Here is a 17,557-nt window from a genome sequence, read left to right as displayed (position 1 = left end):
ATTGTACATATATACTATCTATTGTATAAAATGTAAATATATATAATATGAGATTTCAGGTACAGTTGCTGTGTTTGGTCTGTTGCTTATGAGTGAAATAAATGTGGATACAATAATGATAAGACGGGACTATGTCTTGCCCCTTGTTCTAATTTTAGGTACGTTATGGGCTTTGTTAGCAAAGAGAAGGAACGGCTTCTGCTTAAGGATAAAACACCTGGGACATTTTTGTTACGCTTCAGTGAGAGCCATCTTGGAGGAATAACCTTCACCTGGGTGGACCATTCTGAAAATGGTGAGTAGTCACAGTCAGTGGTTGGAATATGAATTGGTGCGGTTGGCCCATAGCCAGGTACTCATGAATTCTTCAAGTCCACATTGCCACCCTCCATCTCACACTCAGTCTGCACTGAACATACTCCAGAAGGTCAGACTTTTAGCCATGGAGAGAACATGGGTAGGAAGAATGGCCACAAAGAACATCCACAGGAGCCTAAATATTCTAGTTTCTGTGTTTTCAGGAGAAGTGAGATTCCACTCGGTAGAACCCTACAACAAAGGGCGGCTGTCAGCTCTGCCATTTGCTGACATCCTGAGAGACTACAAGGTTATTATGGCTGAAAACATCCCTGAAAACCCTCTGAAGTACCTCTACCCTGACATTCCTAAAGACAAAGCCTTTGGTAAACACTACAGCTCCCAGCCTTGCGAAGGTGATGCCCTTTGTATTTACATTTCTCTTGGGATTTGGGAAAATGATGTCATGTAAGAACAAAATGAAGTTCCTCTTTTTGATTACTTTGGCCTTTGTAATATCCCAGGGTCATATGGAGGGCCGAGCCTTAGGGCGTCAAATGATATGTCAGTGGTTAGTAGAATAACATTCATAGTGCTTCTAGACTTCACCATAGCCAGATCAGCCCTTTGTAGGGCCTAGAGTTCATCCTCCGTAAAACAGGAGTGCTGATCATTGCACGTCTATGGCTAAGGAGAAGGAAGGATGAGCCCCTGAGTGTAAGCTTTCACAGCAGGTTTGTAGACTTTGTATTTTGTGAAGAAATTTGAGAGTTGAGAGCTCTTAAGAGAAGTGAATGAGTGTGAGAGAAAGAAGAGAGAGGATGGAACCCAGGCTTTGATGAAAATGTTAGGCAAGTCCTCTAACACTGAGTCATATGCCTCATCCGGCCTGACTGTAATCTTAAAGAGTATTTGTTCTCTGCCAGAGAAGAAACATGAGGATCTGTGCTTCATTCTCCTTGGCATACTTTTACTACCTAAGGGTCTAGATTGTACAGACTGTACAAATTGGCATTCAGTAAATGTGGAATACATAAAAGAAAATTCATAAAATTATCTGTCTAGGGTATATGGGCTTCCCATTCTCTCATGAAAGCACGAGTGGCCTCTGTACCCACAGTTCATGCATCTTATTCAGCCAACCAAAGATCAAAAATGGTTTTTAAAAAATTACAACTGAATTAAGCATGTAAAGTTTTTGTTTCTTTCTTTTAAAAATAATACAGCATAGCAATGCCTTAAACAACATTTACATTGAAGCTGGAAATGATTTAAAGCATACAGAAAGGTGTGCTCAGAGTCAGAACAAATGCTACACTATTGTACATAAAGGTTTGGAGCCCAGTGGGCTCAGTAACTGCCAGGCTTCCTAGAACCCAGTCTTCCACTGGGGACAGCAGAGTGAGTGCACTGTCTCTGAGGATCTTCACCTGCGGTGAATAATCTCTTGGTACTGTCTTGTGGTATATTCTACAGCTATCACAGACAGTGTAACTTGTCTGAAGCAAATAAAATACAAAAGAAAACAAATACAAAGGACTGGCTCTTCAGTGGAACTCTGTGTCTACTAGAACAAAACACAAATGTCAATAAACAAACCAGAGTTGGGAAACTGTACAGGCCCTAGATCAGCATGGGTACCTGGTAAGGCCTAGGCTTGTCCATTACTATTACTATGGTACCTGTGGTTACTGCGGGAAGGCTTCAAAACCTCTGTGTAGTAATAATGTTATGACTGTGTCTTAATGAAAAGAACTGTATTCCTATGTGTGTCAGTCAAACAGCAAAGATTTGTTGGACTTACAGTTTGGAAGGAAGATCAACCTATGGAGGTTGATCCCATCACTCTTAGGCCTACAATGAGGCATCACAGTGGGTGTATGTGACCTAGAAGCAGAGAAGAAAGAGGCTAGTGTCTCTGTATTCGTTATAAAACACACACCTGATGACTTTCCTTCCTCCAGGCCCCACATTTTAAAGGTTCTCCTACTACCCAGCAATCCACAGACTGGCAAGCAAACTTTTAAGACAAAGACCTTTGATAGACACTATAGCTCTATAAATTCCCACAATACACAAATAAATCAGACATGGCTGCCAAACTTAAATGCAACATAAAGGGCAGATGATGAAGTGCAGTCTCGATTATCAGACATTTTGGAGTCATTAATACGTGAAGTTAGATCAGCCTGCCAAGAGTTTTGTTGTTTGCTTAGGGCTATTTCTTCCATTCAACTAAAAGGTTTTGTGAATTATGAGACAACCACATTATTTATTTTCTTCTGAGCATTGTGGATGTTTTCCTAGATGTTTCATTTCCAATTTTATCAATAGTGCTGACATTTCCCCTAACATTGTGCCTCTCTGTTTCAGTTTCGAGACCAACAGAACGGGGAGACAAAGGTTATGTTCCTTCTGTTTTTATCCCCATTTCAACAATGTGAGTATCTGTAGTCATGTAAAATATTTATTATTGATTTGATTTTTTTTCTCAAAGAGCTTTTCTAATAGAGATGTAAGGGCAGATCAGAGTACATAAGACTGAGGATAAAACATTTTTAATGCCCAGTAAAGCATTTTCTGTCTCATTTCTCTGAACACATAAAGCTAGTCTTCGGGGCACACTCTGCAGTCTATTAAGGCTGGGATTATAAAGCTGCCTCTTTATGTGCCATACATTGCATATTAGATTGAATGCTGTGATATGAAGTGATGAATCAGGCAGCTCAGTGTCACAGAAGAAGCCCCAGACGAGCTTGGACACAGCAAGTCACCGTGTGCTATTATGTTCTAATCCTTGTTATATTTTCCTGTTATCTCTTTAAGTCGAAGTGATTCCATGGAGCCACACTCTCCTTCAGACCTTCTCCCCATGTCTCCAAGTGTATATGCTGTGCTGAGAGAAAACCTGAGCCCCACGACAATTGAAACTGCAGTATGTCCTCCCTGTCAATGTTGGTCTAGGGTGTTTGCAATGAAACAAAGGTGACTTGTGATCACAGGGGTTGCAGCACTGCCCAGGCAAGGAGAAAGCATGGTTACTAGCGCAAACTCGAGAGCATATAGCAGAAGGTGCTGTCTGTGTGGCATGCATGTTGCTAAGTGTGTAGGTATTGAAAGTGTAGCTTACTGGAACTGCTTTAAGGTGTCTGCCACAAAACCAGAGGGTCACACACCCCTCTACTTCTCCCCCGGGTGCAGCCACCTCACTCCCCAGCTCTCTCCATTTTAGCAAAGGACACACACAGCCAGGGTTTATGGGTCTATTTTGATAGTTATCCTAGGTTCAGGTTCCACAAATTCTAACTTTTCTTGATTGCTGCATAGCTAGTTCTTGTGGCCTTTCCATCTAGAACACGAAGAACAGTAGGAGCATAATCTATGTCTTGTAGAACTGTGTCACAATCTAATATATCTAATATATAAAATATATACATTATATATACTATTTACATTATACATATTATATATGTGATATATATGACTATATATATATGACTATATATATATATGACTATGGGATGCATTCTATTGGTTTCCAATGTTGTCAAAGGGCTCAAAAATGTCCAATTTATATAAGGTGAACATACATCAAAGGGCAGACCTTGGAGGAATCTGAGGCCCAGGAGCCTGGCACCTGGCTAAACATCAGACCGTATTCAAATTCTTCAGGACTTCCAGGGATGGATGATCCATGCTTGCCTAGGATGGCTTAACCCAATGTTGGCTATCCTTAACTCACCAAGTTATTTATATCTAACTGAACCTTTGCTATATTTTGCATCCATTTCATATTAATATTTTTAGTTCAGTGAATGAATTTTTTTGTTAGTGTGCTGAACCCAAGCTTTTAACCAAGTGTGTTTGTCTACTGAGCCACTTTACCTGCCCCCTGAGTAGACCTCTTAACACAGGTTTTAATCTACTTGAATTATGCCTTTTATTTCAGGCTGATAAGCCCTAGTTACCTTAATGAATTCTTAGTTAATTGGTAGAAAGATTATAGATTGTTTAGTAGACAGAGAGTGTTTACTCCCTGAAAACAGTGATTTATTTGCAAAATCGTTTTCTCCGTAACAATCATTTCCGTTTTCACTTTTAGATGAAGTCCCCATATTCTTCTGAATGACAGCATAAACTGACACTTCAAAGAAGGAAGCAGGTGAAAATGGAGCCTGTCCTTGCCAAAGACCACAATTTATTTCTTAGCTTTGTAAATACCAGTTTCTAAAACAGGAAGTCCGAAGCTCTCTTCCACTAGGTGACACCCCCAACTGGGAGTGCTGTGACCAAAATGCTAAAAACCTAAGCTTCAGATAAACTTGCATGAAAAAACTGCTTTAAAAAAACCAGTGTTAATAACAATATAACAGGACTTCTTTGTATGCATTTGTTTCTCATTTTATTTCTCAGGTATTATTTATGATTTTGGCTCTGGAGGTTATGTTAACATTTCAGGGTGGGCCAAGAACACAGAAATCATGCCTACATTACGCAAAGCCACAGGAAGCTTTAGCAGAAAACCCAGATAAGATTCTTCAAACTAGATCCAAGATGGGGGAATGATGGGGCATGAACAGTGGTGATTCACATGGCCACACGGATGAATCATGAAGCCTCAGGAACGCCAGGAAAACCTCATCACATCTGTGATGCTCACAGCTACTCATGCCACTGCCAGGGATGGGCCTCTCAGTAAGGAGAAGGGTCCAGAGCCATCCCTGTATGTTGGGCAAATGCACTAGTGTTAAAAGCACTGCAAGTGGATAGAGGGGTAAAAGTCTTGGGAGATGAAGCATGGGAAGCAAGTAGTACCCTGGGCCTTGGATTCCTGACATGGTCTGTAGGTGGCACAGTTTACATCTGTAGACCATATCACACTGTATGAGTTTAGCAATCCCTTTAGATTCCAGTAGTCTCTGGTCCTGTAAACTTAATTTGAGACTACAGAAAGGGCACATACGCACACACGCACACACACACAGCTTACAGCCAGTTATCCATATCCTTGCTACAAGCCCCCCTTCACTCTTTTGCTCCTGATGGTGGACTTAGAAGGTTTGTAATTGATGAGGACCGTGTCAGCTTCAGGTCATTTTCAGCCCCTACTTCCCTCTGGAAAGCAGCCTCCTGAAATGTTCCTGAAACTGACAGAATTGAAGGAAATACTATAAATTTGGGTATCATGACTGGTTATTTTCCACCAGGAAATACGCCAATGAGCTAAACCTTCAGAAAGGGTTTTTAGAAGCTTCTCATTCCCTGGAATTTATCAGAAACTCTTACCCACATAGCAGACATTTTTAAAGTTTTCAAAATGGCAAGGTTCCCTGTGTGTTCACAGCTGTCATGTGTTATTTGTGCTAGACTAGAGAGGACATGGAAGCTGGTGCCTTGCTTTCTTTAACAGAAGCAGAAGTTACCATATGAGTTCAGTAAGTGCTTATTTTTACTTCTAGAAAAATCAAAATAGGATCTGTTTTCAGTTTAGTTTTCATTATTTTTAATCATGTGTAAGATGGGTATGTGCACATAAGAGCAAGTACCCTCAAACACTGGGGGCATTGGATCTCCCTGAAGCTGGAGTTACAGGCAGTTGTAAACCACCTGTTGTGGATTCTGGAAATCAAATTAGGGTCCTCTGGAAGTGCAGTGTATGCCCTTAACCAGTAGACCCTAAACCAAGATGTTAGCGTTACAAGAAATTTGTCAACTGTGTCTTGTACTACAGAGATCTTAGGTTTTGGTGACAGGATTTGGCCAGAGGCATCTTGTAAATACCTGTTAAGTCCAGTTTAAAATTGGCCACATGAGCTGCATATGCAACAAAAATGGAATTAGACCATATTTCCACCAAACCCTACATTGTTTTTCTTTTAACTGTGATTTGGTTTAGACTTCTATAAAAGTATGGCTTCCACAACAGGAACTTATTTCCCATGGTTCTGAGAGTTGGAAGAACAAGATCAGATGCCAGCAGGGGCAAAGGCTCACATCTTCCAGATTACAGAAAGGCACCGTTTTATCATCTTGTGCCATCAGACAACAGACAGGGTACTGGGAGCTTACACAAGGGTGACAGTCCCACTCCTGAGGATTTGTCTCCACACAGTTAGGGCCTCTGTGACCAAATGCCTGACAACAGCAGGGAAGGAACATTCCACCATGGTGGGGTGCATGGAGGAGCAGCACTATATGACCACAAGAGCAAGGCTGTTCGCATTGTGACGGACCAGACAGAAGAAAAAGCAAGCCAGAACTATGGGGCGATTTAACCTTCAAAGGCCAGCGACCCGCTTCCTCCAGCTGCGGCCCACCTCCTCAAATTCCATAACCTTTGAAACAGTGCCCAGTACCAAGCATTCAAATTAAGTCAGGGGTGGATATTTCGGCTTTAAACCTTAGTATAGTCTAGTTATATCCCACAGCCATTATTTAGAATAATGATTCCAGTGTAAGAACTTGGGAGACACAAACCTTCGGTCCATAACAAGCATATATCTTATAAATGCACAGAAGATGCGTTTAATGAAATAGGATACAGACTTGATTTCAAAATATTTACCTTCTCCTCTCACTGATCCCAGACCAATCACAGATACACATTTTTCAAATCATGTTTAATATAACCACTTGGACTAGGAAAATCAGTCAATAACCTGCTTTTCTTGCAAGTACTGGGACCTGATTTAAAGCTGAAAACACATTTAAAAAACAACAGCAAAACAAAACCAAAAATGTCACATTGGTGTCTGTTTGTAATCCCAGAGCTGGGGAGGCAGACAGGTGTGTCCCTGAAGTCTCCGCCAGCCTCACCAGACAGGCTAAGTGCAGGCCAGGCAAGAGGCGCTGGACAGCACCTGAGTGACACTCAAGACTGCCCTCTGCCTTCCACATATGGGTGCAAGCAATGGATTTTTCTTCACCTCACACGGTTCAGAGGCCCATGCAGTCCTGGAGGTAGAGGTGACAGAATTTTGGGTCAAGTGTAGGCCGTTTCTGTACCAGCGAGTGGGATAAGGGCACAGTCTACACTTAGCAAACTGGCTACTGCTCACACCTGTTCCAATTTCTAACAATTTTTAAAAGTTGACCCTGAACATTTTAGTGATTCAATCGATTGCATTTTTTAAAAATCTGGTTTATCATAATTAATAAACAATAAAATTAATTTTTATCGTGTCTGTATGAACTCCAACAAATCCATATAGCCATAGACTTACCACTGGAAGGCATAGGCCCTACCTGTGTGGATCCTTATGAAGAGGATGCCACAACAACGTGGTACTGGCATGTTCAACACATGGCTCCTTTTGCAGACAAAGATCTCCATTGAAAAGACAATGGAGGGCTAATGCAGTGGCTCAGTGTGTTAAACCACTTACCACTGGGCCTAACAGAGCTCAGCTCCGAGAACACAGCACCTTGCATCTGTCACCTATGGTGAGATGGCACAAAGGTCAGCCAGCCTGGAGAACAAAGCGTGGCAGAAACAAGGTGGGAAGAGAAAACTTACTCCTGAAAGTTGATCCCTGACCCATACATGTGCTCTGTGCACATATGTGACTGCCCTCACACATGCAAACATCAAACAGTAACAAAAAATAAAAATGGAATCTTGTCACTCCTGCTTGAAATCTCTGAATGACGAGTAACACTCCTCATTTTCCTGGAATGGATGAATAGAATTCAGGGGCTCATGAAGCTGAACAGCAAACCCCATAGCTTTATTGCCTCTATTGTCTAGCTGAGTTTAGATTTCCATCAATTTTGAATTAAGGGAAGCAAACCATAACCCATACCCCCTTTATATCACACTATAATCATAGTTATCTCAAAATATTGTATATGCTAAGCACAGCTTAGAAATTGCATTAATCAGACCCACTGCCAGATCTTATTTAAGGCCACATGTTTACACTATGGCACAGAAGTGGTTTCAAACTTTTTATGTATCACCAAGTTCATCAGATATATATTTCAATGTAACTGGTTTCCTTCTTAATCTTCAGAGTTTTGTTTTATATAACTAAAGACATTATTCTTTGAAGATGTTAATAGATTTTGTCAGACTGCCAAAAAGGTCCATAATAGAAAAGTATATTTAACATTATAGCTTTGAATAATGATTCTCAACAGATCTTAAGTCTGTGAGGCCTCACCTTCAACTACATTCTCTCAGTTCTCTAATCCTGATCTGTCTATCCTCCTCTCTGGATAAATGGTCGTACATGCTTCAGGCTCTGAACTGCCTTCCTGCCAAACGTGCACACGTGTCAGCATATGTGAGAAAAGCATCTGGACAGGGTAAACAGTGATTGTGGGGCCGGCATAAAAGACTGGCCTACTCATTCACACTCTGTAGGGACATTTTTCAGAATACATATGCACAGATCAGCAGGCCTAATAGCCTATGGTAAGGTCTGAGGAGCTGAATTAATGTATGATCCCTGCTCCTGCCGTTAATGATAATAATTCATTAAAAACCGTTCTGAGAACTGCTCCGTATCAAGCACTGCCCTTCTCGTGCAGGACTTCCCGTCTGAGTCACAAAGACATAGAGCGATTTCTGTTTCTGTTTGCTCAATTTTCCCATGGTGAGCAGACAGTGTCATTCTATGTATTTACAGGAGAGAGGGTGATCATTTGCAGAGACACGTTGGGGCTGTAGGTTTATTTCATGAAATGTGGTCTAGCAAAGCTGTAGCATAGCAAAAGTGTCTCCTGAGACTACTGTGCCCTGGTGAGGCTAAATGAACACAGACAATAATACAGAGGGGCAGATTTAATAAGTGTTGAGGGTCTTAAAACACCCATTGGAAGAAGTGAGTGAAGGCCTCTCCCGGGAAGTGACTCAGCCAAGAGTCACTAAAACACGGCCGGATACCCACCTGTCCGTGAACTCAGCCAGTTAGCCAGCATCCCAAATACCAGCAGGTAAAAACTTGGGCTATTTCAGGAACCCAAGGGAAGCTAACGGTGAAGCCTGCAGCATAGACAGAGTGAGATAAAACGAGAAAAAAAGGCAGGTGAGACCAAATCATGGAGGACCCTCTGTGGGGAAAGCTAAAGGCTCTGGATTCTATTGGAAATGTAGAAAGCCAACAGAATTTGAAAATATAGGAGGCGATGGAATAAAACTTGTTTCATTATATCTGTTTTTGTTCAAACATCTAATAAGGATTCTTTTAAAACGAGCACTCCACGCCCACAATTCCTCTGTGTGGAATGGTTCTACAGCGCAGGGGACCTAGGACTCTGCTCTTGACTTCCTGTTGCCTCAAAATCCTTCGTAGGTTTCGCACTTAGTCCCACATTTTCATTTTGCCCCGGGCTCTGCATTCTATAAACTGGTCCTTATGTATACAGTGCGTGTTGGGATGTGGAAGTCGGGTTTACGTGTGGGGTCCTCTCCGCAGAGACCCGAGTGACCAGCTGGGCAGGTCCTTACACACACTGGCGTCACCTTAAGAAGGTCTTTAGTAGCTGAGGAAAGCTACAGAACCTCAATCCCTCCACCCCCCAGATTCAGTTAGGTCATAAAAATGGCAGGCAGGGCCCAAACTCTTCTTTGTCAGCCAAGGTCAGATATGTTCCAGTGACTAAGCAGGTCTCCTCTGTTCACCTCCCGTACCTCTCTGATGATCACCATGACTGGCAGGGGCATGAACACCGGGAAAGGGTGTACCCCAACGAGGCGCCCACACCCCATCTGGGCTTAAGGCCGACGGTGCCTGCTGAGGATCTGGTTATGCCCGTGTGCAAGCGTGGGAGGGAGGGTCACGAGGAGGAGGGCGATGCACCGAAGACCCCCTCCCCACCCGGGCTCCACTCCCTGTACGTCCCCGGACAAGCAACCGAGCTCTGCCTTCCCCGCGCAGGCCGGAGCCCTCGGAGTGCCCACTCCGCCCGCGCTTGCGCAGTGAGCGGGCGGGCAGGCTGTGGGAAAGCCCCGGGCCCGCGCCTGCGCGCTTCCACCGGCGGGCGCTTTCGCTTTTCGCTTTCCTCTCAAAGCAGCTGCTTCTCGGTGCCGGCTGGTTTCCCCGAAAGCACGTGGTGCGGCTCTTCCCAGCAGCTGCCTCCCTCCCTCGGCCGCCGGCAGCGCGCGGCCGCAGCGCCCCCAGCGGCCAGCACGGTCCACGCCGCGCGCCGGGCCCTTCAGGCGCGGCTGGCCAGGGCGCTGTTCAAAACTGTGTGTGCGCGCCATGCACCACCCTAACTTTAACACCACAGAGCACCTTCACTGGGTTTTGTTTATTTAACATTTGCAGGATGCTTACATTACAGGCTGCCTTTTATTCTTTTTTTTTTTTTTAAGTTAGCTGTTAATTGGATGTTTTCCAATGTAACTGAATTAGTCTGTCAGGAAAACGGTGAGATTCTGTCATTTGAATTATGCTTTAGTTTGTCAGCTAGAAGACGTTTCACTGATACAAATGGAGCTTTGGTTACAGTATTCTCCAGCACAAATCTTTCATACATAATCTGTTCATTTCCTTATGATAGATTACCTGTAAAACCAAGAATATTGTAATAGTTTTAACAATCTGACTGGATCCTCTGTATTGTAATCCTGGCCTGATGTGGGATGCTGGTACTCAACCCAGCCCTTCCTAAAGGCAGAACGTGCTCTTAACCAGTGAGCTATCTCTCTGCCCTCGGCATTATACTCTTCAGTAGCATTTTGCATGATGTACCACTTGTAGTTAATGAAAAGAATGTAGTTTGGCTTTAGGTGGCCATTCTCCAAAAGGTGTACTGGGAAGAAAAATATGTGCATACAGCAAGTTTGAAACATTACGTGCACTTTGCATTTTAACAAGCTTGCAAGGTACATTGCTCCAACAGAATTGCTGTTAGGTGAAGAAAACACACGCCAAGATAAGGAGTTATACAAAATCTAAAACCAAAGGACTCAAACAAATCTAAAAACAGTGTATTTCCATTGTGTTCCAGATAAACAAAAAGAGCTTTCTTGGCTCTGCATAGTAGCAAGACTTACAGTTGGCAAGGAGGGGGAGAAAGCATTGGCAGGCATTTTTAGAAATTCCGATGGACAGACATTCTGATTATAGCAATTCTACTGACAGGAAGGTGCCGCCAAGTTAGAACCTGTCAGCTGAGAGGCAAGGGGAGGTCTGTGAATTTATTTGTTGGATATTCAGCTGCCATTTTTTTTAACAGATTAAGGCTGTGAAGAAAGACCCCAAACCTAGCAGGTTTTTGTTGAGGGTGTCTTCAGCACACACAGGAGAAGGCGTTCCTTGAAGATATGCTGCAGGGTGGGGTGGGGAACGCTGTGGGAAAGGCAAATGAGCCTGTTCCACTTGCCCCGCCCCCAGATCTGTAACAGTGACCTGGTATATAGCATGTGTACAACAAACATGACTTATCTCCCAACTCAGTGCAACAAAGCAGCCATTTAACATTGCTGCAGAGCCTAGCAATGGTGGGAAACAGAGGTCTGCTCACCTGGATGAAGCCTATCACATCTTGCCTGGGTTTCCTCATGATTCATCATTTCTCAAAAGGCTAGCCTTGACCTCTCCAGACATGGCAGGACTCTGAGGTGGTATAATACTAGCCTTCAACTGCTACAATGCCAGATCTGTTGCCTAATATTGTTCAAAGCAAGTCACAAACCAGCCCAGATTCAAAGGTGGAGGAAGGAGTTCCCTCCATCTGCTAAGGAAGTACACAGTCACATCCTAGAGAAATGTGGATAACAGAGAAGACCATGGCACTGCTCAGAGCAGTGGAGCAGAAATCCTTCCTGCTCAGCTAGGACTGTGTAAGTGATAGTTAGCTATCCATTTGCCTTGCCTGCTGGCATCACTATCTGTGTGTTTCTATTTCTAGTTATTGTAAATAATTGTTTTACGTTACTATCAATATTGCTTTGTGCAATAATATAGGTATAACTAATATAAGTGGATGGTTGTAGAATATGAGAAGGGGAGAATAAGGAGTAGGAATAAGCTTGGTTCCCCTCCCCCCACACACATGGAAAAATAAATGTTCCCAAAGTGAGAGCTTTAGAACGCTTCCTAAGAGTCTTTCCCGTGTAACATCATGTGCCTGAGTCACTCCAGTGCCTCCATTATTCCCTGTACAATGTGGTTCCTTAGATTTCACATCACAATGACTTTCTTCTGTCCCACACCAGTTCAGGCATAGGAAAGCATAACTTTCTTCTCACCTGAAGCTTCCAGTTGATTTCCAGTGATGACAAGGGACTCTTACCATGCCTTGACCTATTCTTTCAAACACAATGCAAGTCTTTGCATTTATAGTTTTAAATTTACACCATTGGCAAAATGCTCAGCAGCATTGTGACCTGCGAAGATTCTGTAGAATGATCATTTTCTCATCTGTAAAGCAGCTGTTTCAGAGGGGTGGGGAGGCTCAGAGGTACGCAGTGAAAGCCAGCGTGGAACAGTTCTCCAGGTCGCAGCTCTAGAGGGTTCCATGGCTCTCTTTCCTAGATCAGGCTATAGGCATAGCTTTCCTGGCACAGGGATGAAACAAACAAGAGCAAACCGATACCAAAGAGCATGACAGTTCCCAGACATCGGGACGTTTCCACTTCTTTTGCTGGAAGAAGTCACAAGCCTGAGTCAGAGCACACACAAATGCTCTACTCTCATGTACCCAAGACAAGTTAGGAAGAAAAACAGATAAGAAATTTATAATTTACCAGATATGGCACTGTTTTTTTTTTTTTTTTAGTTTTATATCTTTTGCATATTTGCTGTAGTTGTTACAAAGATTCAGCTTCCCAAGTTGAATATTGTATGATAGTATATATTTAGAAGTTTCTTCTAGGTTTCTGTTTTGGTTTTGGAATGGTTACTTTTTGTTTGATTGTTTTGCTTACATGTTTTATTTTTTAAGGCTTGAGAATATGATATAATTACAGCATTTCTCTCTTTCTTCTCTCCAATCCCTCCCATCCCTGCTCCCAGCTTTCCTCAGCTGCCTGTGGTTCTTTCAGTGGGGCTGAGACCTTATGGGCTTTCCCCTGAGCAGTTCAGTCGCTGATGTCTTACACGGCAGTACCTACAAAAGAAGAAAGTAATCTCCTTCTGGAAACTGTAACTCTTAGAGATCATAAGACTTGGACACTTCAAAAAAAAAAAAACATGAAAACCTGGAGGGGTGAGGGCAAAATATAGAGAAATTTAATCGGGTAGTTGGACAACAAGAGGGCAGACAGGAAGAAAAGCAGGGACATTTGCGGAGGATCTCAACTAGGAGTCAGCTCTGTGCTGGCTTTGTGAGGGGTGCATGTGTGACAAGACACTAGACTATATACACGGAGAAAGAATAAAGGCTATGGTATACATGCATATATGCACACCCCTGGGAAATTATTCAGATCCTCTTACTACCCGAAGTTGCTGTGCAATTAGAGGATTGTTTCAAATTCTATCTACTTGAAGGAATCAATTGCTTCGACAGGCGACAGGCGTACATTTCAAGAAGACTCAGTTGTGCTTCTGTGATACCTATGTAGAGAGTGACATTTGGTAGGAGATATTTGTTTTTTGTTTGTTTGTTTGTTTTCCAGACAGTTTCTTTGTGTAGCCTCGGCTGTTCTGGAACTCACTCTGTAGACTAGGTTGGCCTCAAACCCACAGAGATCAGCTGGCCTCTGCCTCCTGGGATCTGGGATTAAAGTGGGCACCGCCACCACCTGGCTGATCTGGGATTTTAAGATGAGTTAGTTACCCATCAAAGAATTTGAGAACACAGATGTTGGCTCAGGGGACTTTCCAATAAGAACACTACTGGTGAGAAGACTTTGGGTTTGGGGAAAGAGTTTGCCTTATTCAAAGAACAAAAATGCTGTAGCAAGCCTTACAGTCTTGAAAAGGACGGCAGAAGTTGAGATTAGAGAAAGTGAGAGGGGAACATGGCTTTATATAACATATTGAGAAATTTGAATCGTCTTAAGAGCAAGCAAGGAAAGGTATCATGAAATTTTTAGACTGGCATGACATGATCAGATTTGCAATTAGATAAAAAAAAATCATCAGAAGGAGCGCATGAAGAATGAATTAAGTGGGAGCGAAGAGCCGAAGCAAGGCAGTCATTGGGACGCCCCCGCAGGTATGGGCGAGAGGATGCCGTGGTGGCAGAGGGAGAGAGAAGCAAACCCAGGAAACAGGAGCAAGATCCACCGAGGCTTGAGGACTGAGCGTAGGCACCAGGAATAAGGCTCAGTAAGGACAACTCTGTGACTCAACATCATTTCCAGTCTAAGAACAGAAAGAGAAGAGTGCTGATGTCTTGCGTTTGGAGTCTAATCGGTTTGCAGGCAGTAGATAACCAAGCACAGCGGGAAAGCTGCGGGTCGGTGTACATCTGCGTGTGGAAGCTACAGGGGAGGCCGGTAGAAGGGGCACAATGGCACAAGGGTAGATACGGTCCCTGCACATTGAGGGGTTTGGTAACGGTAGCTATGGTCCTGACACGAACGTTATAGGTGGTTTGGTAATGGGGGGGGGGGGGGGTTCACAGAGAAGTCCGGACAGGAAGGAGCAAGGAGGTCCTGTCATCATGACTAAGCAGGACAAGCATTCCAGAAATGGACGAGTCAACTGTGTCTAAAGCTTTGTTTTTCTTAAAGTTTTTCGACTTATTCATTTTATTTCATGTGACTGTTGTGCTTGCACGTTCGTATATGCACCTCGTGCATGCCTGGTACCTGTGGAGGTCAGAAGAGGGCACCAGATCCCCTGGAACTGAAGTCACTGCAAATCCAACCCCTGTCCTCTGCACGATCAAGTTCTGTTAACCGCTCAGTTAAGATGAAGTACGCTGTGCTCAGTGTTTTTGAACACGTCAGTTAAGCTGACGCCCTCTGACTTTAGTACCACGAAGGTTAAGCGCTGCCCCCGAGTTCTGAGCTCTCGGTGATGGGGCTGGTTAATGCAGGCTCTCCAAGACCGGGCCTCTGCGAGCTTACAGCTTCCCTTTCGCTGTTCTCCAAACCTGTAAACAGCACCCCCGGGCCTAGGACCGCACCGCGCGGGCGCGGCGGAGCCCCAGCTCTCACGCGGAAGAGGGGGGAGCGCGCCAGGAAGGCCGAGCGCGGGCACGGCGGCTCCGGGGGGAGGCGGCGCGCCGGCGGAACAGCCGGCCGGGCCCGCCGCTGATTGGCGGAGGCGGAAGGGGCGGGGCGTCCTGCGCCTTTTCTCCTGCCCGGCGCTTTCGTTTCTCCAGCACAGAGTCTGTCGAGGCGCTCAGGGACTTCGCGGACCGCGCCCCTCAGGCCGCCTTGGGACGCAGCGGAGCCTCGCAGGGAGCGCTGCCCGGACGCCGGCGCCTGCGTGCAGCGAGTGAGCGCCGGTGCGGGTGCGGGTGAGGGTGCGGGTGGGCCCCCCGCTCGGGTCTGGGGGCTGCTGCCCGCAGAGAGGATCCGTGCGTGACCTCCTGCCCAGGTCTCGGCGGTGCTTGGCGCTCCTACCCCGGCCGCTGTCCCTGCAAGGGTGACTTGTGCAATAGAAAGTTCTACCCGGAAGGCGGTGCATCTTCCCGCTTAACCCTTGCTCTCCTCACCTGCTGGCCCCTGTCAACCACCGTAACTGTTTCTTCCTTTTACAGTCCTGTCATCCCCTGAGCCTCCGCCTCGCCGCGCGTACAGCCGGCACCTAACTTGCTGACTGGTGGCAGCTTGTGTTGAACCCCGGCCTGTGCCCGGAGATAGCCCAGTAAGTGTTCGAGGAAACCTAGTGCATTTGGAATCTCAGTTATGTATCAGCCCTTACTGGTTTCCTGGAACTTAGTTGCGGCAGAACCACTAGTGGAATAATTATTATTTAAAAGGAATTCCAGAACACTACCCAAGAGTTCTGGGGTAGGTGTACAGATGGATGAAAGTTGTTTTTATCCGGCAGAAAAGACTTGCGTCCTGATTGCTCAGTGAGAGTGCCGGGCTCAAACTGGTTGCATCGTCATGGATTCCATTCAGTTGAACAAAACTGTTCCGTGCTCAGTAACACTTGGTTTAGACCCAGTGCCTGGCATTATTCAGGGTCCACAGCAGGTTAATAGCAAAATGTATCCCCTCGGAGGCTCTGATGCTTACAATGCAGCCTGGGAGACAGCCACAAGCCTCCCAGGGAAGGTCAGCGCTGACCTCCAGTAGCTGTGCAAAACGCAGCAGGGTGCATGCTGAAGGCAGCTAGAGGTGGGTGTAACAGACAGCATTAGGAAGAAGGGCCATCTCTATAGAACTGATGGTTGGAAGCAGTGTGGTCCAGTTTGCGGCCCGGGCTAGACTGAGGAGGACAGGATGTTTGATGGAGGCACGGAGGCCAGAAAGGAATCAACCCCAAACTCAGTTTGAGCCAGGTTGCGCGGATGGCTTTGCCAGTCTCAGGTTTTTGAGACTGAGCTTGGTTCTGCGTTTGTTGGATGAATCTGTTAACGCTGTAGCACACGCAGCCGTGTACCGAGAAGTCAGAGGAAGTGGAGCCCCTGGCTCATGGCTTACGTGGGTGCCATGGCCTGAGGGAACATCACATTTGCTTTAGGTGTGTCGCTAATAGGGAGGAGAGAGCCACGGACTTGCACATCACAGCAAATAAACCAGATGTAAAAAACCAAATTGCTACACAGACGTCCCACAGTGGTAGACTGGAATCTTTTAAAATGGTGTTTGAAGTGGTGGCCAGCTTTGTAGCCGCCTCTTGGAGGGACGTCTGTGTGGCAGACACGGCTTCGTTCCTGCACGCGAGTGTCTGAAAGCAGGAATATATCCATACACTCCCATATGCTACCTGAAAATAGACACTCTTCCCCAGAGGTCTGCTCTGAATGTGGTGGTGTGCACGGGTCCCGTTACGTGATTGTCACAAGAAACTGGTTTCCAATACATCTTAAGACTTCCTTCAGTTAGGAATTGCTGTAATCTTAACCTTTAGGATTGCCATATAAAAACTGACTTCACGGGTATCTGAACTTATGGATAAGTGTTGCTTTATTCTTTCAGATGGCATTTGGCAATGCTGAATATTTCTTTTTCTGAGCCAGTGACTCACCGAGTAACCTTGTAGGCTAGGCTTGTGCTTAGTATGCCGCTCAGGCTAGCCTTGAACTCACGACCTTCTTCCCTCAGCTTTCCCATGTGATGTGATTTCAGATGCACTCAACCAGGCCTGGCTGTTTGTTTTCATTTCTTTAAAAAAAAAAAAAAAAAAAGGAGGGGCATTATTGGGGGCTTGCAGAGATGGCTCACTGCTCATAGTTCTTG

General features: G+C 44.9%; 2 protein-coding genes and 1 long non-coding RNA gene across 12 annotated transcripts in view; 2 read left to right on the top strand and 1 right to left on the bottom strand.

Moving 5' to 3' along the window:
- Stat4 (signal transducer and activator of transcription 4) overlaps positions 1–4,680 on the top strand; it is a 97,358-nt gene extending 92,678 nt beyond the window's left edge. The window contains exons 20-24 of the mRNA XM_021643043.1: positions 159–295; positions 522–713; positions 2,671–2,737; positions 3,124–3,232; positions 4,400–4,680. Coding sequence (XP_021498718.1) covers positions 159–295; positions 522–713; positions 2,671–2,737; positions 3,124–3,232; positions 4,400–4,426 — 532 coding nt within the window. The 3' untranslated portion in view covers positions 4,427–4,680. The remainder of the gene's footprint in view (positions 1–158; positions 296–521; positions 714–2,670; positions 2,738–3,123; positions 3,233–4,399) is intronic.
- On the bottom strand, positions 4,667–10,238 carry LOC132648056 (uncharacterized). Of its 3 annotated transcripts, none has more exons than XR_009586423.1 (4): positions 9,932–10,238; positions 9,189–9,283; positions 7,683–7,766; positions 4,667–5,444 (listed from the first exon to the last, which is right to left on the bottom strand). It is a non-coding gene; the product is annotated as an uncharacterized LOC132648056 (long non-coding RNA). The 3 variants fall into 3 exon arrangements; XR_009586424.1 differs by having other exon boundaries at positions 7,683–7,735; XR_009586422.1 differs by lacking the exon at positions 7,683–7,766 and having other exon boundaries at positions 9,932–10,236.
- A 5,244-nt stretch (positions 10,239–15,482) lies between these two features.
- The window catches only part of Stat1 (signal transducer and activator of transcription 1), a 42,740-nt gene continuing 40,665 nt past the window's right edge, over positions 15,483–17,557 (top strand). For 5 of the 8 annotated variants that reach the window (XM_060368347.1, XM_021643036.2, XM_060368346.1 and 2 more), the window contains exons 1-2: positions 15,483–15,641; positions 15,907–16,013. The gene's annotated coding sequence lies outside the window, so the exon portion shown is untranslated. Of the gene's footprint in view, positions 15,652–15,906; positions 16,014–17,557 lie in introns of all 8 variants that reach the window. The other 3 variants (XM_021643034.2, XM_021643035.2, XM_060368345.1) reach the window with 3 other exon arrangements.

This window comes from Meriones unguiculatus, chromosome 15 (assembly GCF_030254825.1).
Source record: "Meriones unguiculatus strain TT.TT164.6M chromosome 15, Bangor_MerUng_6.1, whole genome shotgun sequence".
NCBI classification, from domain to species: domain Eukaryota; kingdom Metazoa; phylum Chordata; class Mammalia; order Rodentia; family Muridae; genus Meriones; species Meriones unguiculatus.
The sequence above is the reverse complement of the archived record's forward strand: the minus strand, read 5'-3'. Positions and strand labels throughout refer to the sequence as shown.